Source organism: Salvelinus alpinus, chromosome 8, assembly GCF_045679555.1.
Source record: "Salvelinus alpinus chromosome 8, SLU_Salpinus.1, whole genome shotgun sequence".
In the NCBI taxonomy this organism is placed as follows: domain Eukaryota; kingdom Metazoa; phylum Chordata; class Actinopteri; order Salmoniformes; family Salmonidae; genus Salvelinus; species Salvelinus alpinus.
In genome coordinates this window covers 56,146,467-56,169,909 of record NC_092093.1, presented here as the reverse complement: position 1 = coordinate 56,169,909, position 23,443 = coordinate 56,146,467, and the positions used below count along the sequence as shown (strand labels likewise).

Below are 23,443 nucleotides of genomic sequence, written 5' to 3'. Positions count from 1 at the left end.
CTCCTGTTAAAAGGAACCACTAGCTTTCATATGTTCTCATGTTCTGAGCAAGGAACTTAAACGTTAGCTTTTTTACATGGCACATATTGCACTTTTACTTTCTTCTCCAACACTTTGTTTTTGCATTATTTAAACCAAATTGAACATGTTTCATTTTATTTGAGGCTAAATTGATTTTATTGATGTATTATATTAAGTTAAAATAAGTGTTCATTCAGTATTGTTGTAACTGTCACTGGCCGATTAATCGGTATCGGCATTTTTGGTCCTCCAATAATCTGTATCGGCGTTGAAAAATCATAATCGTTCAACCTCTAGTTGTAACGTTAGCTGTTAGCTAATTTTCACATCATAAACTAAATGATTTGATCAGTTAAATTGGCTAATGTTGCTCAACATTTCTCTGGCTAGCTAACGGAGAATACGATCCAGCTACTGTAGCAAGATACATAACAATGCTAACAATACTTGTTCCACCACACTTTCTCCCTCACCTCAAACTTTCCAAATGCCAGTTGTTTTCGGTTACAGCTCATGAAGTACGCTTCCTCACTCCTGTCTCCGTGGTCAGGCTTCTCACCTACCTCTTCGTTATCATTCAGGGGACGCGCTGCTGTAGCTGGTAAACTGCCATGCCATTCCACTCTCCGCTCTTTCAACGCGTGCTGATGCTGTCTCGTTCGCATACTGCCAGTAGTGATCCAAAGACCCCCCGCCTAAACTTTTCTCATCGTATCTACACGAATCACGTAGGTCACCTATTTTGGAATCAAAACGGCGAATTTCGCTGAAAGGTGACTAGTTTGCATCCCTGATGATTTAATGACCTATCAAGTTAGCCAGGTGTGTCTTGAGGGTGATTAAGGCCATCTATTGTATTTCATGAACATGTGTACATGTCTAGACAATAGAGACCATTTCTTTCACATGACCCATACATTTAGACAAGTGTGTCTGGGTAAGAATCTTCTAATAATAATAATAATAAAATATTTATAAAATATTTTTATCTGGACACTTTCTGTTTTTGATTCTGAATGGGTGTAGACACACAAGAGTTCTCCAGTAGCTCTTCTGTGGGGTTACAAGTTCATCAACTTTTAATTACATTGTTCCTCAACTGCAGTGCATGATATACCATTTTCTAGTTCTGGGTCTCTACTTTTATCGAATGTAAAAAACACCAATTCTAATTTTGCTACATAAGACCGAATGGAGGCATCTGGTCACATATGCATTCACCTGTATTGTTAATAGGCCTAGACTACAACTTGATTTACCCAGTTTATCAATAGAGATTTACCATTCAAATAATTAATTACTATTATGTTGTTATGGCGTTAGATTGGTAAAAAATAAAGTCAAATTGATTGTATGATTGTATAATTGCTTCATTATCGTATTGTGGGGTTCTTTAAGGTTTTTAGCATGCTTGCTTAACTAACTATAAACAAGAAAATATCTTATGCATTAAAGTTTGAATTTATGACTCATGTGAACCTGCATTGTACAATATTCTCAGAAGCCTGACTGTTAGGGTGCAACCCAAAGAATGTGTTTTGTATGCAACAATGTACAAGGGCATAAGATATGAACAGCAGTGTGAAATGTGTGTGTGTTAAGGGGTGTAGAGGGAGGGGGGTGAATCAGGAGACTGCTGACTATGGTGTACAGTAGACAATAATAGATAAACTATGCACACGAAGATCATCTGTGAGGTTCTGAATTATGCACTATAACCCAATACTATAACACATGTGATTGAATATTAGCAACTGTTGGCCTGGGAGCCTGGGTGTCTGTGTGTGTGTGCTGGAAGTAACAGTTAGCCCCAGATAAGTGTGCTGGGAAGCTGTGGTTAGCCTTGAGCGAGAACAGTGGGCTTTGTATACAGGTGCAAATAGCTCAGACAATATTGCAGAGCTGTCTGACCTCAGTCTCTGGGGTGAGGGAGCGTAATCTACACAGCAACAGCGTCGGGACGTCACATGCGCTAAGAGGCTAGGACTAGCTTAAGCGCCAACACCAACGATAGGCTGGGTGAGTCTAAACCACGCCCAGTCTCTACTCTGACAGGCCGGCTCGGAAGCGGGAACTATCTCTGTCATGAGTATATATTATAATATCTTTGTCAAGAACAAGTCAGTTCTCGGTTCCACCCTGCGGGGTGGTGCAGTGAACCCGTATATACGAAAGTTGCATTTCCCATTTATTACTTAGTTAATAAAAAATACATAGCATACAATTAGTGACTCATTGTCATACTTGTCCTTATACCAGATTGAATTGACGCAACCCTAACAGTATACAGTGCTTTCTGAAAGTACACAGTCCCCTTGACTGTTTCTACATTTTGCTTCCTTACAGCCTCATTTTAAAAATAAATATTCCTCAACAATCTACACACAATAGCCCATAATGACAAAGCGAAAACATGTTTTTAAATGTATCTTCCGCATTTAACCCAACCCCTCTGAATCAGAGGTGCAGAAAGACAGATTTTTACCTTGTCAACTCGTGGATTTGATCCAGCAATCTTTCGGTTAACGTTACTGGCACAACGCTCCTATCCGCCTGGGTAACGTTACTATAGTCGTGCAAGTATGTTATGTAACGATAACTAACTTGCTAACAAGGAAACATTTAACATGAACTAGCTAGCTTTGACAATTACATTGTATTTAATACCTACATCATATTAACTAAACACATATATTTCCAAAACAATTATTCTTACCTTGGTCAGTTGGTGGCAGTTGGTGGCAACTGGTAAGTTAAAGCTAACGTTAGCTGTTTTAACTAACATTAACGTTACCAGCTCGATAAACTCTTGCTTGCAAGCAGTTCTGAACAATTTATTTTCTTCCTCTGTCACCCCAGGTGGAAATATATTTTAAGTCAATGTTATGAATATGTAATTAAATAAAATGCAATTTTCCATGAGAAATGTTTTGGTAATGACTGCTCATCTCCTTCGTCAGAAGTTTTTTTGAATAGTAACGGTCGCTCTGTCAGTTGGACTCGGCAGGCCTCTATGGAGGGAGATAGCTGCCGAAAGGTTGAATGTACTTATCGTTAGGATTGTAAGAAAATACATATTGTTAGTAAAACGTTTACTGGAGACAGGAGATCAAGTAGAGACATAGGACGAGGTGGATTATTATATAATAAGGCCTTTTATTAATATGTAAAAATATCTTAGTAAATCGTGCAGCACGGCTCCTTCTGTCTGACTCGTATGGAATCGTCGGAAGAGAGCCCTCTAAACAGTACATACAGATTATATAGGCAACAAGCAAAGTAGGTTGATCTTGTCGTCTGGCCTTCCGATTGGTCGATCTGGGTCGTGGGTAGTCCTGTTCGGCCTGATGTCGACATTCCATTGGCTTTTCACACAGTTCTTTGTCCTAGTCACATCCAAAGGCATCCTGCATGTGCGTTTGTTTTCACAGGCCCTATTCATGGGGGAGGGTTGAGTGTGTGGGTCTGTGGTTACTTAATAGGGTACAAAGTGTGGGGGTATAGTGGGGGATGGGTACATGTTGTGCCAAGTATAGCTTATGTTGAGAAGTGGTTAAAACAAGTTACCAGTATCTTATACAATTTCTTACAATATGTAAATTGTTAGGATCATAAGAAAAGCCATGTGAAACGTGAAATGTAAACTTTAAATTAGATCTGTAAATGTACTATATTACGACTACGAATTAGCATACACTTTTTTTTGTTCATTTAAATTTTGTGGGTATATACAGTGGGGAGAACAAGTATTTGATACACTGACAATTTTGCAGGTTTTCCTACTTACAAAGCATGTAGAGGTCTGTAATTTTTATCATAGGTACACTTCAACTGTGAGAGAAGGAATCTAAAACAAAAATCCAGAAAATCACATTGTATGATTTTTAATTAATTAATTTGCATTTTATTGCATGACATAAGTATTTGATACATCAGAAAAGCAGAACTGAATATTTGGTACAGAAACCTTAGTTTGCAATTACAGAGATCATACGTTTCCTGTAGTTCTTGACCAGGTTTGCACACACTGCAGCAGGGATTTTGGCCCACTCCTCCATACAGACCTTCTCCAGATCCTTCAGGTTTCGGGGCTGTCGCTGGGCAATACGGACTTTCGGCTCCCTCCAAAGATTTTCTATTGGGTTCAGGTCTGGAGACTGGCGAGGCCACTCCAGGACCTTGAGATGCTTCTTACGGAGCCACTCCTTAGTTGCCCTGGCTGTGTGTTTCGGGTCGTTGTCATGCTGGAAGACCCAGCCACGACCCATCTTCAATGCTCTTACTGAGGGAGGAGGTTGTTGGTCAAGATCTCGCGATACATGGCCCCATCCATCCTCCCTTCAATACGGTGCAGTCGTCCTGTCCCCTTTGCAGAAAAGCATCCCCAAAGAATGATGTTTCCACCTCCATGCTTCACGGTTGGGATGGTGTTCTTGGGGTTGTACTCATCCTTCTATTCCTCCAAACACGGCGAGTGGAGTTTAGAGCAAAAAGCTCTATTTTTGTCTCATCAGACCACATGACCTTCTCCCATTCCTCCTCTGGATCATCCAGATGGTCATTGGCAAACTTCAGACGGGCCTGGACATGCGCTGGCTTGAGCAGGGGGACCTTGCGTGCGCTGCAGGATTTTAATCCATGACGGCGTAGTGTGTTACTAATGGTTTTCTTTGAGACTGTGGTCCCAGCTCTCTTCAGGTCATTGACCAGGTCCTGCCGTGTAGTTCTGGGCTGATCCCTCACATTCCTCATGATCATTGATGCCCCACGAGGTGAGATCTTGCATGGAGCCCCAGACCGAGGGTGATTGACCGTCATCTTGAACTTCTTCCATTTTCTAATAATTGTGCCAACAGTTGTTGCCTTCTCACCAAGCTGCTTGGCTATTGTCCTGTAGCCCATCCCAGCCTTGTACAGGTCTACAATTTATCCCTGATGTCCTTACACAGCTCTCTGGTCTTGGCCATTGTGGAGAGGTTGGAGTCTGTTTGATTGAGTGTGTGGACAGGTGTCTTTTATACAGGTAACGAGTTCAAACAGGTGCAGTTAATACAGGTAATGAGTGGAGAACAGGAGGGCTTCTTAAAGAAAAACTAACAGGTCTGTGAGAGCCGGAATTCTTACTGGTTGGTAGGGGATCAAATACTTATGTCATGCAATAAAATGCAAATTAATTACTTAAAAATCATACAATGTGATTTTCTGGATTTTTGTTTTAGATTCCGTCTCTCACAGTTGAAGTGTACCTATGATAAAAATGACAGACCTCTACATGCTTTGTAAGTAGGAAAACCTGCAAAATCGGCAGTGTATCAAATACTTGTTCTCCCCACTGTATATATAGAGAGAGAGAGAGATCTTTTTTCTTTTTCTTACTTTACGTCTCCCTTTACTCGGTTACAGATCTTTTTTATACCTACAAACTTTTGTCAGTAATGTGGCATCTGCAGTAGACATGAACCAAACGTAGCTAGTTGGAGTTAGCTAGTCAATCAAGCAACTCTAGCCCAGATATCAGAGTAACTTTGCAGCTTCTGGTTTAATTTCCAAAATAAAAGTCTAGAGCTTATTTTAGAACGTTACACCAGTAGATGGTGTAGTATAGGCTTGGGCCTTCAGCAAATGACTTGTGTGAGAATGATAAAGACACAGAAGAGCCTTGTCTAGAATAACCACCTGAGCTGGAAAATAGAAAGTAAATATGATTTAGGCTAGGCCTATTCCGCCATCTACATATGCCATGCTGTTGTGTGTTATTCAATGGCCATATAATTGCATAATTTGATTGTTGTCTATCAACAATGACAAGCCACCGGGGTCTGACAATCTGGATGGAAAATTACTGAGGATAATTGCAGACGACAAGTCCAGAACAGACTATGGGAGGCACACAGTACTATATAGAGCCATGACTACATGGAACTCTATTCCACATCAAGTAACCGATGCAAGCAGTAAAATTAGATTTAAAAAGCCACCTTATGGAACAGATGGGACTGTGAAGCTGCCTTGGCAGCAGCTAATGGGGATCCATAATAAATACAAATACAACTATTTTGTTTAACATTTATTTAGAGAATATATTTAGAGGACTGTGAGCTAGGGTCTCTTTTTAAGGGGAGCCCTATAATAAAAACAGTTATAAAACACAATTAAATTTAAATTATTCCTCAAGACACCAGTCCCCAAAATGATGGTCTAAATTGCAATGCCTACAAGTTGAAGGCCTATTTTTAAATTGGATATGCCTAAATTAAACACAGAATTATTCAAGTGATAGGCTAAAGAACTTTGGCGAATTTAGATCATTTTGAATACACACATGGATTTAAATAAACAAATAGATAAGGCTGTTCTATTCTTTTTTATTTAGTTCCTATTGCAACTCAGACAAATGACTGAATGGATGACATACTGACTGACTGAACTGAATGAATGATGAATTAAATGTTCAAATATGTTGGAATGACTCGTCGCACGCGTCATGCATGCCCTGCACTTTACTTGGCTAGTAGGCAAATAGGCCTACATTAGGGTAAAAAGACTTTATGGCTGCATGCCTCCAGAAGGGTATCTTCTGAGGGCTGCTTTTCCGAAGATGTATGGTGCTGCATGGAGATCACAAGCTCTTCAACTGGGCAGCAGTGTCGTGATGGAGGGAAGAGCCTATACGGAGACTACCTAAGACCACTGCAACAGTGTGGGAATAAGCTTATGCCAGACTTAGCCGACGTTTAGCCTCTCCCGTGTTCATTTCAAAGTCAATATGTTCATGACCCGATTCATATAAATCATGTAAAAATATTTGAAATTCATATTAACCTACAGAATATGCGTTGGCCAGATTTTGAGTAATGAAATAAATATAAAAATATTCTACACAAGTGGTCATAAATAATTAATAGATTCACCAAACATCTATTATTATTCTGTTTCATTATTCCTGGTAACGATTCATTATTCCTGGTAGATACAACTGATTATGATTCATTCATTTTTTTAACCTTTAATTAACTAGGCAAGTCGGTTGAGAACAAATTCTTATTTTCAATGACGGCCTACTGGTGAACAGTGGGTTAACTGCCTTGTTCAGGGGCAGAAATACTTTTTACCTTGTCAGCTCGGGGATGTGATATTGCAACCTTGCGGTTACTAGTCCAACGCTCTAACCACTAGACTACCTGGTAGATACTACTGGTTACGATTCATTATCAAAGGTAGATACTACTGGATACGATTCATTATTCCGGGCAGATACTATGGGTTATGATTATTAATTCCTGGTAGATACTAAAAATCAAATCAAAGTTTATTTGTCACGTGCGCTGAATACAACAGGTGTAGACCTTACAGTGAAATGTTTACTTACAGGCTCTAATCAATAGTGCAAAAAATGTGTTAGGTGAACAATAGGTTGGTAAAGAAATAAAACAACAGTAAAAATACAGGCTATATACAGTAGCAAGGCTACATACAGACACCGGTTAGTCAGGCTGATTGAGATAGTATGTACATGTAGATATGGTTAAAGTGACTATGCATATATGATGAACAGAGAGTAGCAGTAGCGTAAAAGAGGGGTTGGCGGGTGGCGGGCGGGACACAATGCAGATAGCCCGGTTAGCCAGCACTGGTTGGTCGGCCCAATTGAGGTAGTATGTACATGAATGTATAGTTAAAGTAACTATGCATATATGATAAACAGAGAGTAGCAGCAGTGTAAAAAGAGGGGTTGGGGGGGCACACAATGCAAATAGTCCGGGTAGCCATTTGATTACCTGTTCAGGAGTCTTATGGCTTGGGGGTAAAAACTGTTGAGAAGTCTTTTTGTCCTAGACTTGGCACTCCGGTACCGCTTGCTCTCATGCTCTCATGCATGCCTCAATGTTCTTGCCTCGAAGCGAGCATAGAAGTGATTTAGCTCGTCTGGTAGGCTCGTGTCACTGGGCAGCTCGCGTCTGTGCTTCCCTTTGTAGTCTGTAATGGTTTGCAAGCCCTGCCACATTTGCTACTGGTTATGATTCATTATTCCTGGTAGATACTACTGGTTATGATTCATTATTCCTGGTAGATACTACTGGTTATGATTCATTATTCCTGGTAGATACTACTGGTTATGATTCATTATTCCTGATAGATACTACTGGTTATGGTTCATTATTCCTGGTAGATACTACTGGTTATGATTCATTATTCCTGGTAGATTCTACTGGTTATGATTCATTATTCCTGGTAGATACTACTGGTTATGTTTCATTATTCCTGGTAGATTCTACTGGTTATGATTCATTATTCCTGGTAGATACTACTGGTTATGATTCATTATTCCTGGTAGATACTACTGGTTATGTTTCATTATTCCTGGTAGATTCTACTGGTTATGTTTCATTATTCCTGGTAGATTCTACTGGTTATGTTTGCAGACAGAGCCCAGAGAATGGGATGGTGCAATATTGAATTAGTCATATTTTGATAAGGTGCAGGCATGGGGATGTCCACGTCACCTAGAGATATATCCATGCTGTAGAGATACACCTAGCGGACTGAAACTTCACTGTTGTTGGCATAATACAGCGAGTGCTGTCTAGACTTGCACTCGCAAACAAATCCATGACATTAGCTACCTAAATGTGAAGTCAACTGAGGAGTAGTAGAGAATGGAGACTTTAACTTGAAACGTGCAGGATACCTCTTTCTGGTTTCCCTGGCTTCCATTTTTTTATACTGTGTTATGCGTGTTCGCGTAGCACTCCTCACAGTCCGTTTGGTGTACGTTTTGTTTTGATATGAAACTGTCAAAAACTCTGAAAGGTATTATTGTACATCACAACATTTGTTGAAGCCTAAAATGTTAGTCCGTAATCGTAACATGGTGTTAGTATGTTCACAAATTTCACGTTTACGTTTCAAGTTTCCCGCATGGCTTTTCTTACAATCCTAACAATTTACGTACGTATTTCCTTACAATCCTAACGATACGTACGGTCAGCCTTTTGGCAGGTATCTCCCTCCATTGGGCTTGGGAACATTTAAAATTGTGATTGACAGCTCACTGGAAAATATATTTACAGATATGTTATAGATTCACATGTCTCTTTCGTCTTATTATGTTTAATAAGTAGCAGATATACCTCAAGGAATAGGATAATAGGCTAGCTACGTAATTCACTTTTTGATCCAACTTTTGCATGCAACGCCCACTTTGTGAACCTAATGCCAAAGGTCAATAGCATTACCATCAGGTTAGAGAAGGTTGTGAGATGTGACTGTGTATTTTACACACATATTTTAATGTTAATTTATTTATGTATTTGATAAATACATTACCCAATATATTTACATATATTTCAATTGTATTTAAATATATTCCAATATTTTTTCTGTATGGGCTAGGCTTACATCGAAGCGAAAAACTACAAAGGACTTATTATATGTGCACCAGACAGATATTTATAAAAGGAAATAGAGGGTAGACTTTTCTCATGTGAGGCCTAGTCCCATCATCCTCGTTTGCATCCAGGTTGCTTGGTGGAGGAGTGAATTATTAATTTATTGTCTCATAGGGAGATTTGCTTGTCAAAAATACAAGAGTATATGAGACTATAGCTGACATTTATTGGCCGATTATAGGCCAACAGTTTTCCCCAAAGCCAATAATGTTTCTTTGCGGTCACACAAAAAGACAGTTACTTTAATTTAAAATTGTTCAGCTCCAGTCAACTCCAAATATTGCTGTCATGCACTAGCATACACACTAGGCCTTTATTACTCCTGTATTAACATGGAAAATACTCCTCAGCACCTAGCCCCCATAGTTAATGTGAGATTGTCTTCCGACAGATAGGACTCACTTCTACAATACCATTTCGCTGTTCTTCACTAATCAATTGCAGTCATAATCAACAATGTTATCATGCCTCATTAAGTAATTCTCCAAAGGGAATGTGTCAAAATGTATGGCTCATCTGTGGCAGAGAGGATTACGTAATTAATCAAAAGGCAAGCACAATATCTTAAACATTTGTATTTTATTACATTTTTAATAATCACATCACTAATGAATAATTAACCACAACAAACACTTCTTTCAAAACCCAAAAATAAATTCTAAATGAATGAAAAACAAAAATCAAGACAAAATTAAATCTGCACCAATGACAAATTCTGCAACTGACATAAGTCATCCTAACACATCCCAATTGTTTCTGCTCTTAAATAGTGGTTTTCTATTAGTACACTTTGTGTGAACTAACAGCTAGAAGCAGATCTATGGAGCTCATTGTTGCATCACTGGAGAGCTCTAAGTACAACACAAGCCAAACCTGACAGCTGCTGTTAGTCTTACACAAATGTGTGTTAGGACGTGGAGCTTTCCATTATACTCCAGGGCAGTGTGTGTGTGTGTGTGTGTGTGTGTGTGTGTGTGTGTGTGTGTGTGTGTGTGTGTGTGTGTGTGTGTGTGTGTGTGTGTGTGTGTGTGTGTGTGTGTGTGTGTGTGTGTGTGTGTGTGTGTGTGTGTGTGTGTGTGTGTGTGTGTGTGTGTGTGTGTGTGGAGGGCGAGGGGAGCAATGTTACTAAATGACCGATACAAACTCTGATTTCTAATCCCTCTTCCACGCATTTTGTAACGGTATGTTATACAGTGCAATTCATACATATTAGTTTCAATCCCTTTCATGTTACATGTATCTTGTTTTCAAATCAACGCGAGGTCGTCACTGTATCCTACAATGTCAAAATCACATCTAAAAAGGTCTTCCTGTAAATAACAGTATTTTAATTTCTTAAGATTGGGGTTGTGGGGATGGACAAAGGTTATGTGAAAGTTAACAAAACTCTTACAATTTGTGAAAGAAAGGCTGTTCAATAGACAGCAATGCACAAACTGGACCAGACCCCGCTATACCTTCCATAAGCCCTCTAACACTCCCCCACTGACACCACCACCACGCACCAATGGGAACACAAGATAAATACACAAGATAAATACACATAGAAAAAGTGTTGTTTCTTTAGTACACTAAATCTCCAGAACATTCTTTCACTTTAGCAGCCCTTTTCTTGGAAAAAAGGTAGACTTGCTCAATAATAATAATAATTAATATGACTCATTACCATTAAATCTGTTCAAGGTAGATGAACATAAAAGTTATACTTAACATCCTTATTACACCCCCCCCCCCCCCCCCCCAATTGTTGTTTTCATATTGTTTTTGATGCTGTGGCGAAATAGTGTATAAACAGTCTAAATCTATATTCCTAAACAACCGCGTGCGATCTCAAAGAGAACATGAAGACCAGGGGTGAAAGTGGTTGTGGACAGGCACAAGGAGGAAATGTCCCCATCAGACGAGGAACGTGGCACCAGAGGCCAAACTACGATCCACCTCAGCAGACGCTCCTCTGATGCACGACAAACCGCTCAAATATCAATATCTAGAAACCTATAGAATTTCTAAATTAAATATTGTTGATAACAATAAAATGTATAGTCTATTTTCTTAAAACATTTGGCTCTGGGGATTATTCCACACATCTCAAAAGATTGTTACCCTCAAACAATATTTCATGGTGGTCCTAGGAGCAAAATGGGAGGCCATCAAGATGAAATACAGTTCTATGCTGTACAGGAGAGTGCAAAGCTCCTTAACTGTGTTCGTTAAGTGGCCCTTATGCATTGCAGACATATCCAGGGATAGCTCTACCTTCAATCAAATACAGATTTCCATCACAGTGAATCCTCTTTGATATATTCAAGCCTTTAAGGTGCTTTTAATAGTTTCCATACCTCTGATTTAAGAGGATATTAAAAATGTCGGTTGTATTATTCTTGCACATTTTGGAGTGTTGGTGCTACTTTTAGGAGGTCTACATTTTGACTTGAATTTGGGGGGGGGGGGGGATCATTACTCAAAAACATTACTCAATGTTCTGTGCTCATTTTGAGTACAACACAAATAAACACGATGAACTTATAGCTGAATTATATACCAAACTGCAATAGAATTTTCAGGCAAAATGGACAGCCTCTGATTTTGTTCCTGCCCACTGTCTAAAGCAAAGAACGCAATAATAAGGAAAGATAAACCACTGACTATGATTTGCCCCCAAGGACAAATATACTGAACCACAACACTGCAAGTCATAATGCACATAGGCTTTCTGCTCTGGGTATGATATTACCTGGCCATGCACTAAAAAAAGCAATTGGAGGCAATCGTTGGATACATTGCTACATGTACAATAAGCCACATCGAATGTTCCACTGCCAATAGCCTGACAAAAGAAGTCCTTCAGCTAGTCCACTTATAACTGTCCAAAATCACCTGACCAGAACCCTCAGAAAAGAGCTGAAATGGAACAACAACAAGGATTAGTTACAAAATAGAATCCTTGTCAATCCTAATCAGACTACAGAGCCACCAGGCGTCTTGGCGGGTCTGTTACTCTCCAGGGACAAGGGCCCATCAGCTTGAGCTTCCAGCCCGAGTACCATCCCAGTTTCAGGTAAACAGGACAGGAGGCACGTACAAGACACACAGCTCCACCAATTTCCAAGACCCTTCCCTTCAAATAACTAATCTTCACACAAGTCCCTTGTACTGTATTCAAAATAAAAGCTTCCAAACTCTACTTTCTTGAACTTTCCCAGACTACTATTCTGACAGTGGAACATTCAATGTTCAGAACAGTTTGTGCATATAATATGCGCAAAAAGTCAAAATGTTGGCATATTATATGCGCAAACTGTTCTGAACATCGAATGTTCCCCTGCCATCACATTGTTGTTTTAACACACTGAAGTGGACACGTCTTTCACTACGCCTCAGTGTTCGTTGTCTCTCTGTTTTATCCGTATTTGTCTTCATCTCCCTCCTCACATTCCCGACATGCTTCCTCGGTCTCAAAGCCCGAAACAGAGTTGCGTCTTCATGACCGTGCGCATTTGTTTCAAGAAAGAAAAAACGTTTGCGTGTATTCAAGAAGAGTCCTAACGGTAAACAGACCATCCAGCGTATTGCTTGTACGAGAAAGAATACAAATAAAGAAGGAAACGATGAGGAAAACCTTCTACCAAAACAGATGAGGAAAATAAACCAAAGTCGAGAGAGAGAGAGAGAGAGAGAGAGAGATAGAAAGTAAACAGAACAGAACACCACAGCTCATTGTTACAGCAGAATTCACTCAAACACACCATCACAAACACAGAGATTAAAGAGAGTTAAATAGCCTAGTGTTCAAACAGTCTACTAGTTTCAAATGCTCTGATGATGGACAGTGAAGAGAGGAGGGAGGTGAACCAGTGAGTGAGTCGATGGTTAGTGAATACTGAGTGAATAATCAATGGTTATTGGGAACACACGGCAGCCCTACATGCTCACAAGTAAAGGGGTGTTACACACATATTACTCTGCGTACGTAACACACAGGTGAGTCTAGGAGGGTTTCCCATTGGGTAGTGTCTATGGGGGTGTCTGTACGAAGCAAACAGGTTTGTTCAAGGCCGCTGTTGCCTGGTAGATTACTCTCTCACTAAAACGGCACTAGTACGTACTGTAATACTGGACATGACTGGCGTCTGCTACTGTATGCTGCGACTGCCATGTTCTGCTCTTGTAGAGACCAGGAAACATGATCTAAAATGAGCGCTGTTGTCAGAAAGCCAGGAAGGAAAAGGTTCATATACACAGCCCATCACCTGATCAGAGGGACCAACGGAAAACCATGATCCTAGGAAAGTCCTCCGAGCACATTAATACAAGATTAGCACAACCAGACAAATCCGAGAGAACATGGCAAGCCTCCGTTCCCCTCCCATTGATATCCCACCCTGCCTGAAGCTTGTTCTACTGTATATACAATGTCAGCTCAGCCAATGGGAACAGGACAGCGGTAGGTAGGTAGTGCAGGGTAGGCGGAATAACATGATACATGAATGAGATCATAGGAAGGGAGAGGTGTTTGGAACTGGGGTGTGGGGTTGAGGGTCATGATCCGAGTCCTGCTAGTCTGCCGTTGCCCCATGCCCCGACGGGGGGAAGAGGGAGGGGGTTGGGGGCAGCAGGGGTAGCCGGCGGAGGCCAGGAAGTCATTGAGAGAGACACTGGGTTGCAGGTGTGAGGGGCTGTTGTCTGGGGCTGGCCAGGTTATGATGTCGGCGCCGTGATCCGTGCGAGAGCAGGCGTTCTCGCAGAAGTTGAGTTTGAAAGACTCAATCTGTAGCAGGAAGAAAAGGAAAGAGGAGAGAAGGGGAGAGAAGGAGAGAGGAGAGAGAGGATGGAAGGAGAGAAGAAAGAGAGGAGAGAAGGAGAGAGAGGAGAGAAGGAGAGAAGAGGAGAGAAGGAGAGAAGGATAGAGAGGAGAGAAGAAGAGAGGAGTGAAGAAGAGAGAGGAGAGGGAGGAGAGAAGAAGAGAGGGGAGGGGGAAGAGAGAAGGAGAGAGAGGAGAGAAGGAGAGAGGAGAGAGAATGAGAGAGGAGAGAGAGAAGGTGAGAGAGGAGAGAGAGAAGGTGAGAGAGGAGAGAGAGGAGAGAGGAGAGAGAGAGAAGAGAGAGAGGAGAGAGAGAGAAGAGAGAAGGTGAGAGAGGAGAGAAGGAGAGAGGAGTGTGGGACAGGAGATGTTGAGATGAAGAGGGTAGAGGGATAACACAAAGAAGAATTAGAAGCCTGTAGAAAACAAGTAAAAGGTCATGTGAAGGTCAGGGACTTCATGTAGAAATTAAATAATGACCCTCTCTGCTCCTTTTGTATTCCAACTTCAAAAGGCCCCTCTCCAGACCAGACATCCCCTCTCTACTTACTTGTCTCAGGGATGCTTGAGTCCAGGCCCTGGGGGTCCTGGAGGCCCTGGCAGGGGGCGTCCTCCTTCACCCCATTCTCCCGGGAGGGGCTGCTTGCCTGTCCTGGCACCGTGGCTGGAACTGGGGTATCACTGGGGGGAACCTCATTCCCCTCTGCTATCTCCTGGGCCCCCTCAGCCTAGAAACAAACACAGTGGCAGGGTGTCAGCTGGGGCAGTGGAACAGGGGTTTCAGTGTGTGTACAGTAGGACAAGTGGGATAATAACAAAAAGAGTACTCAAAGAAAACATGGCAGGCACTGACGTTGTCTTCAAATGGTAAGAAACTCATTAAAGCTATTGCAGTACCAGGGTGAGTGGTTTAACGGTATCAAATCAAGTGGAAAATAAAGAGCTTATATTAAATCAAAAATATTAGATGAGGAATATAACCTTCAGCTATATTTAACAATAGGAATAATAATAATATGAATCTTTAGACTGGGGTTTAGGAGTACGGTATGTCAGGGTCCATAAATCATGTGTCTCTATTTCACAAAAAGACTACAATGGAAGGGATCAATGACAAAATCCAGGGGAATTTAGATAGTTTGGTAAATGTATTTGTATTTCAATATATTTCAAACCCATTAAACCCTTGGGGTATTTTTCACCATTTTCATTCAAAGGAAATGTTCCTACCTAAACCACAGAGAGTACCAGAACAACTATGATGTCAACATGGACTGGTCAAGTGTTGTGTAAGATGATAGGTATGTGCAGGCATAGTACAACATCTCTGAAATAGACCTATAGTATCTCACTGTCATTCAATTCTCAACTGTATACAAGTATTGATAAGATGAAATCCTAAAGAACGTGATGGAGGACCAACTGAGAACATGTCCCGTTGTGTGTGTTTATTATCAACTATGTACTCTCTATTCAATGTAGAAAGATCAAGTTAATTCCCAGTGCCAGAGACGAATGGTACAGCCATTGAAATGGTGGTCATGTGACTGATAATATGGACTGTGATAGGCTGAGGGGACAGGCGACATCACACTAGATAGGACTGGCTGATGCACAGACATCCCCTACCCACCTACGTGGGTGGAAAAAAGGTGGAGGGTCCCTAGGAGAGGAGCCATAGTAGTTCCTTCCTGTACTACCAGCCTCTCCTCTTGGTCATCCTCACTCATGTCACACATGTCCTCTTATGGGGGAATCAGTCTGTGTCTGACCCTCATTCCCCCCTCATCTCCCCACTGTAGGGTGCACATCCCCCTCCTCTTCTCTCTCTCCTCCACCCCAACTCCCTCCTTCCATCCCCCGGTCTTTCTCTGTTGCTCAGACTAGAACTGCTATGCCTGAAGGTCCAGTCTTCCTACATCTCCAAGGAGGAGAAATGGGGGAGGAGGGAGGCAGATTCTTGAGGTGCCACATGAAGAGAGAGCCATGCTGTCAACCGTCATGAGTAAATCACCTCCCAGCGTCTTCAAGTGTTGTTATGAACACAGTGAGGAAAGAGTACAGAGAAACTAAACGCAATGCTTCCCCCCCATTGCTCTCTCTCTCTCTCTCTCTCTCTCTCTCTCTCTCTCTCTCTCTCTCTCTCTCTCTCTCTCTCTCTCTCTCTCTCTCTCTCTCTCTCTCTCTCTCTCTCTCTCTCTCTCTCTCTCTCTCTCTCTCGTCGGAGTGCATGCTGGGAGTGAGTCGTCAAGCAGAAGTGATTGTGAGAGCGAATGGAATTTCTTTTCACTCTATTGGGTTTTGGTATGTATATACAGTATATATACAGTGAGGGAAAAAAGTATTTGATCCCCTGCTGATTTTGTACGTTTGCCCACTGACAAAGAAATTATCAGTCTATAATTTTAATGGTAGGTTTATTTGAACAGTGAGAGACAGAATAACAACAAAAATATCCAGAAAAATGCATGTCAAAAATGTTATAAATTGATTTGCATTTTAATGAGGGAAATAAGTATTTGACCCCTTCTCAATCAAAAAGATTTCTGGCTCCTAGGTGTCTTTCATACAGGTAACGAACGGAGACTAGGAGCACACTCTTTAAGGGAGTGCTCCTAATCTCAGTTTCTTACCTGTATAAAAGATACCTGTCCACAGAAGCAATCAATCAATCAGATTCCAAACTCTCCACCATGGCCAAGACCAAAGAGCTCTCCAAGGATGTCAGGGACAAGATTGTAGACCTACACAAGGCTGGAATGGGCTACAAGACCATCGCCAAGCAGCTTGGTGAGAAGGTGACAACAGTTTCTGTGATTATTCGCAAATGGAAGAAACACAAAAGAACTGTCAATCTCCCTCAGCCTGGGGCTCCATGCAAGATCTCACCTCGTGGAGTTGCAATGATCATGAGAACGGTGAGGAATCAGCCCAGAACTACACAGGAGGATCTTGTCAATGATCTCAAGGCAGCTGGGACCATAGTCATCAAGAAAACAATTGGTAACACACTATGCCGTGAAGGACTGAAATCCTGCAGCGCCCGCAAGGTCCCCCTGCTCAAGAAAGCACATATACATGCCCGTCTGAAGTTTGCCAATGAACATCTGAATGACTCAGAGGACAACTGGGTGAACGTGTTGTGGTCAGATGAGACCAAAATGGAGTTCTTTGGCATCAACCCAACTTGCCGTGTTTGGAGGAGGAGGAATGCTGCCTATGACCCCAAGAAACCATCCCCACCGTCAAACATGGAGGTGGAAACATTATGCTTTGGGGGTGTTTTTCTGCTAAAGGGACAGGACAATTTCACCGCATCAAAGGGACGATGGACGGGGCCATGTACCGTCAAATCTTGGGTGAAAACCTCCTTCCCTCAGCCAGGGTATTGAAAATGGGTCGTGGATGGCTATTCCAGCATGACAATGACCCAAAACACACGGCCAAGGCAACAAAGGAGTGGCTCAAGAAGAAGCACATTAAGGTCCTGGAGTGGCCTAGCCAGTCTCCAGACCTTAATCCCATAGAAAATCTGTGGAGGGAGCTGAAGGTTCGAGTTGCCAAACGTCAGCCTCGAAACCTTAATGACTTGAAGAAGATCTGCAAAGAGGAGTGGGACAAAATCCCTCCTGAGATGTGTGCAAACCTGGTGGCCAACTACAAGAAATGTCTGACCTCTGTGATTGCCAACAAGGGTTTTGCCACCAAGTACTAAGTCATGTTTTGCAGAGGGGTCAAATACTTATTTCCCTCATTAAAATGCAAATCAATTCATAACATTTTTGACAAGCGTTTTTCTGGATTTTTTTGTTGATATTCTGTCTCTCACTGTTCAAATAAACCTACCATTAAAATTATAGACTGATCATTTCTTTGTCAGTGGGCAAACGTACAAAATCAGCAGGGGATCAAATACTTTTTTCCCTCACTGTATATATATATTGATTAGTTTAGTTGTTTTAAGGGTATATTGTTTAACTATCATTAAGCACGTATAAGGGTGGTGGGATCGTTGAGGTTGTTTTTTTTTCTTTTCGCGAGGGCACAACCAGAGGGTGGGGCTGGTTGAAATGGCCACTCGCGGAAGTGTAGAGTTTGAAAAACTTAGTTGGAGGCATGGAGTAAAGATTCCAGCGGCGGCCGGGTGTTCAGTAGAAGAATGTAGCCTGGCTGTGGGTGCTATCATTGGGTATGATAGCATCAAATCAGCCTCAAGGATGAATAGCGCTGTAGTGATCTTCTTAGATTCTATTGAAAAGGTGAATAAAATAGTCGAGACGGGTGTTGTGTTGCGGGAGACACAGACGCAGGTATTTCCGCTTATGAATCCGGCGAAAAAAGTGATACTTTCTAACGTGCCACCTTTTGTTAGATATGAAGTGTTGGAGCGAGAGTTATCTCGTCATGGTCAAATCGTATCAACAATTAAGAAAGTTCTTTTTGGATGCAAATCTCCGTTGCTGAAACATGTCGTGTCTCATAGGAGACAAGTGCATATGATTTTAAAAAAGGACGTAGATGAACTGAATTTAGCATTCAGTTTTAAGATTGATGGATTTGATTATGTATTTTACGCTTCGACTGAATCAATGAAATGCTTTGGCTGTGGAAGAGAGGGGCATTTGGTGCGCAGTTGTCCCGAGAATGAGCGCGCTGAGACCGGTAGTAGTTATAGTGCTGGTGCAAATAACGCACCACCGCGAAGGGATGAAAATGCTAAGGGTGCAGGGGAAGGGAGAAGGTGGGCAGATGTGGTTGGAAAAGTAGGAGAAGAAGGCATTGTGGATAAGGTGGAAATTGTGGTAGATCAGAACAAAGAGGGAGGGGAAACAGGTGGTGAGATTGCGACTGCCGTCGCTGAGGTGGTGCTGGAAAATGAAATTGGAGTGCAAGAGGAGATTGAAATAACGGAAAAAGAAGCAGATGTTTTCAAAATACCGAGGAGTAAAAGGAAGAATGTAAGGGGGGGTGAAGGGTTTAGTTCTAAGAGAAAGGTAGAGAGTGATAAATCAGTTGAAGATGAACAAGTGGTAGAGATGGTGGAGTTTTCTTCTGGGGAGGATAGCGAGAGTGAGTCATCTGACGCGTCACAACAATATAGCGAGACAAATGGGGTGGAAGGGAGGTATGGGATTGAGAAGATACGTCAATTTCTGAAGTTGACAAAAGGGAAGAAATATATGCAGGATTACAATGTAACTGATTTTTTCCCTGAAAGTGAATTGTTTATTGAATCAGCAAAGTTTCTGATGTCAAAAATTACAGGAGGAGGGTTGAAAAGCCCTGAAATTGCTAGACTCAAGAAAGTGGTCACGAGAGTGATAAGTGATGTAAATTCGAAAGAAAATGAAAGAGTTCAGTTGCAGTTTTAAATCTGTAAAGAGATGTGGTGGCTGTATCATCCTCTGTATATTTTTTTCATCCATGAGCAGTTTTAAGATTTCTTCTTTAAACGTAAATGGGGCAAGAGATGGTAAAAAAAGAGCCATGGTGTATGAGTTAATTAGGGGAAAGGGAAGTGACATAATTTTTCTACAAGAAACGCATAGTAATTTGGAAAATGAAGTTGTGGCAACAGGAGTGGGGGGGGATAGTGGTGTGTAGTCATAAAAACTCAAAAAGTGGGGGTGTGGCTATTTTGTTCTCAAAAGGGTTTTTGCCTTTGTCTTATGAGGTTGAAGACATAGTTGAGGGGAGGTTATTAAAAGTTAGAGCAAGGTATGAAAACATCACTATGTGTCTGATAAATGTATATGCCCCAGTGGTGACAGTTGAGAGGGTATGTTTTTTAGAGACATTATCAAATACCATTGAGAAATGTAATAAAGAAGATTATTTATTTATTGCTGGGGATTTTAACTGCACAGTCAGCGATTTAGATAGAAATCACCAAGAACCTCATATAGCCTCAAGGACTTTTTTAAAACGCCTCATTGTAACACATGAACTGTGTGATATTTGGCGGAGTCAACATGGAGGAACAAGGCAGTACACCTGGGCGCATGTGAGAGAGAACATCATCTCTATGGCTAGGTTAGATAGGTTTTATTGTTTTGAGCATCAATCTCAGGTCTGTAAATCAAGTGTGATAACCCCAGTGGGATTTTCTGATCATTGTTTAATAACAGAGGTGGTGTTCATTAATGATGTAAAACCCAAAAGTGCATACTGGCATTTTAATATAACTTTATTGAGTGATGCTCACTTCAGGAAATGTTTCAGTTTTTTCTGGGAGAGGTGGAGGTCTCAAAAGGCCAGTTTTGTATCACTTCAACAGTGGTGGGATATAGGGAAAATCCAGATTCAACAATTCTGTAATCAATACACGAGGAATGTCACCAAGGATATCACCAGATCAATGAAAGCCTTAGAGTTTGAAATAGTGGAACTCATGACGTTGGTTGAGACCACAGGAGATCGAGGCCATACTCAGGCCCTCAAGAGGAGAAAAGCTGCATTGGCAGACCTGCTGGGTATCAGAGCACAGGGGGCATTGGTGAGAAGTAAGTTTCAGGGAATATCTGAAATGGATGCCTCATCCAAGTTTTTCTTTGGTTTAGAGAAAAAGAATGGACAAAGAAAAATTATTCATTGTCTCAAATCAGCTGTTGGACAAGAGCTCACTAGCCCTAGTGAAATTAGAAAGAGGGCAGTAGAGTTCTATGCTGAGCTCTATAAGTGTGAGTACAAAGAGGATAAAACAGTGACACAGCAGTTCTTTGATGGGCTCCCAAAGGTGGCTGCAGAAGCTCAGGTTGAGCTTGAGCAACCATTGTCTTTGCAGGAGTTATACACTGCATTAAAAGGCATGGAAAATGGAAGGGCACCAGGCATTGATGGGCTTCCAGTTGACTTTTTTAAGTCTTTTTGGGCTATGTTGGGAGAGGATTGGCTAGCAGTAGTTAATGATAGTTTAACCGGAGGGTTACTACCAATAAGCTGCAGAAGGGCTGTCCTCACCCTACTGCCCAAAAAGGGTGACCCTAGGGAGGTGAAGAACTGGAGGCCGGTGGCTTTATTGTGCACTGATTATAAGATATTGTCAAAGGCTTTGTCCAACAGGCTGAGGGAGGTGATGGGGCAAATCATACATACGGACCAGTCCTACTGTGTTCCTGGCAGGCAGATAGGGGATAACATTTCTCTGATTCGTGATTTTTTTGGACGTCTCTAAGGCTATTGGGTTGGATGCTGGTCTAATTTCAATTGATCAGGAAAAGGCATTTGACCGAGTTGAACATAAATATTTATGGCACACGCTTGAGGCGTTTGGGTTCAGCTCGGGTTTTATTGCCATGATAAAGGTGATATATGGTGACATTGAAAGTGTATTGAAAGTTAACGGTGGTTTGAGTGCTCCTTTTAAAGTGTGTAGAGGTATTAGGCAGGGATGTTCTTTGTCAGGGATGTTGTATGCCATTGCTATAGAGCCACTACTAAATAGCATTAGAAGTCGCATTGAAGGGGTGTACCTTTCAGAGGATATTCCTTCTATTCGTCTCTCAGCCTATGCTGATGATGTAGTTGTGTTAGTGAAAAATCAAGCGGAGGTGGATAGTTTGAGTATAATGGTTGATCGTTTTAGGGGAATATCCTCTGCAAAGGTAAATTGGGAAAAGAGTTGTGCTTTACAGATTGGAAAATGGGCTGGAGGGATCATGGTTTTGCCAGGGGGGCTAGAATGGTGTAAGGGAGGTTTTAAGTATCTTGGAGTGTACCTAGGAGATGAGGGGACTATGGAAAAAAATTGGAGTGGGGTGGTTGAAATGGTGGAAGGGAGGATGAGGAGATGGCGTTGGTTATTATCTCGTATGTCATATAGGGGGCGCACTATTATAGTTAACAATGTGATTGCCTCTGCACTGTGGCATCGGTTGTCAGTTTTAGAACCACCATCTGGCCTTCTGGCTAAGATACAGGCAATTATTGTGGATTTCTTTTGGGATAAATATCACTGGGTTCCACAAAGTGTTTTGTATTTATCAAAAGAGGAGGGGGGACAAGGTCTTGTACATCTTGCTAGTAGAGCTGCTGCTTTCCGGTTTCAGTTTATTCAAAGGTTGCTTTATGGACCGGAAAATGTGGTGTGGAGAGGGGTGGCAGGTCTTGTATTACAGAGGGTTGGAGGATTAGGATTAAAGAAGGCTTTATTTCTGGTTGATAGTAGACAGATTTCTAGGGAGGGAGTACCTCCGTTTTACAGAGGCCTTCTCAGAGTGTGGAGCATAATGAAGGTGTCCAGACGAAATTCAGCGGAGTCAGTGCATTGGCTGTTGGAGGAACCTCTGGTGTATGGGGCAAGACTGGATTGTACAACTGCAGCTGTTCCACATTTCTCCAAGATTCTGGTGAAGGGCAAAATAATCACCTTAAAACAGTTAATGGCCATGGCTGGGCCCGCCTTAATGGATGGAAGACGGGTGGCTGAACATTTGGGGATGAGGTCGGAAAGGATTGTCGGACAAATGTTGAGGAGCTGCAGGAAGGCTCTGTCAGCGGAAGAGTGGGGTATGCTTAGTAACCACAAGAAGAATATACAAGATGAAGACGTCTCATTTCCAAGACTAGGGATTACACCAAATATCCCAGAGTCAGAAAGAAAGGTGTTATTGCTGGATTTGAGAGGGTTGGAGGAGGTGAGTTTGGATGAGGTGAATGGGAAGGACTTGTATAGGGGGTGTGTCAAGGTGTTGAATAAAGATAAATTGAAAAATAGAAAAGACACTCCATGGAGGGTAAAATTGGGCATTGATGATAAGGTAAAGCCAGAATGGAGAGCACTGCACAAGCCACCGTTACAAAAGGGTACTGGTGATATGCAATGGAGGGTTTTACATGGTATCATTGCAGTTAATGCTTTTGTATCTGTTATTAACTCAGATGTTAGAGATGGATGTCCTTTTTGTAATATAAGAGAAACAATTTTTCACTGTTTTATGGAGTGTGAGAGGATAAAACCTCTATTGGAAATGCTGGAATCTTTGTTTAAAGCTGTAGGGGAGGTTTTCAATAACACTGTTTTTATTTTGGGGTTTCGATATAGTAAGCAACAGAAAAGAAAATGTCAAATGTTAAATTTTATTTTGGGACAAGCTAAGATGTCAATTTTTCTGAGTAGGAAACATAAGATAGAAACGGGATATGGGCAGGATGTAAGATGTGTTTTAAAGGA

The 23,443-nt window shown here is 41.6% G+C and overlaps 1 protein-coding gene across 11 annotated transcripts in view; it reads right to left on the bottom strand.

Moving 5' to 3' along the window:
• Positions 1–10,030: 10,030 nt before the first annotated feature.
• The window catches only part of LOC139583304 (microtubule-associated protein 4-like), a 153,603-nt gene continuing 140,190 nt past the window's right edge, over positions 10,031–23,443 (bottom strand). For all 11 annotated transcript variants that reach the window (XM_071414219.1, XM_071414223.1, XM_071414221.1 and 8 more), the window contains 2 exons: positions 14,822–14,999; positions 10,031–14,238 (listed from right to left, as the gene is read on the bottom strand). In XM_071414219.1, the coding sequence (XP_071270320.1) occupies positions 14,234–14,238; positions 14,822–14,999 (183 nt within the window). In that variant the 3' untranslated portion in view covers positions 10,031–14,233. The remainder of the gene's footprint in view (positions 14,239–14,821; positions 15,000–23,443) is intronic.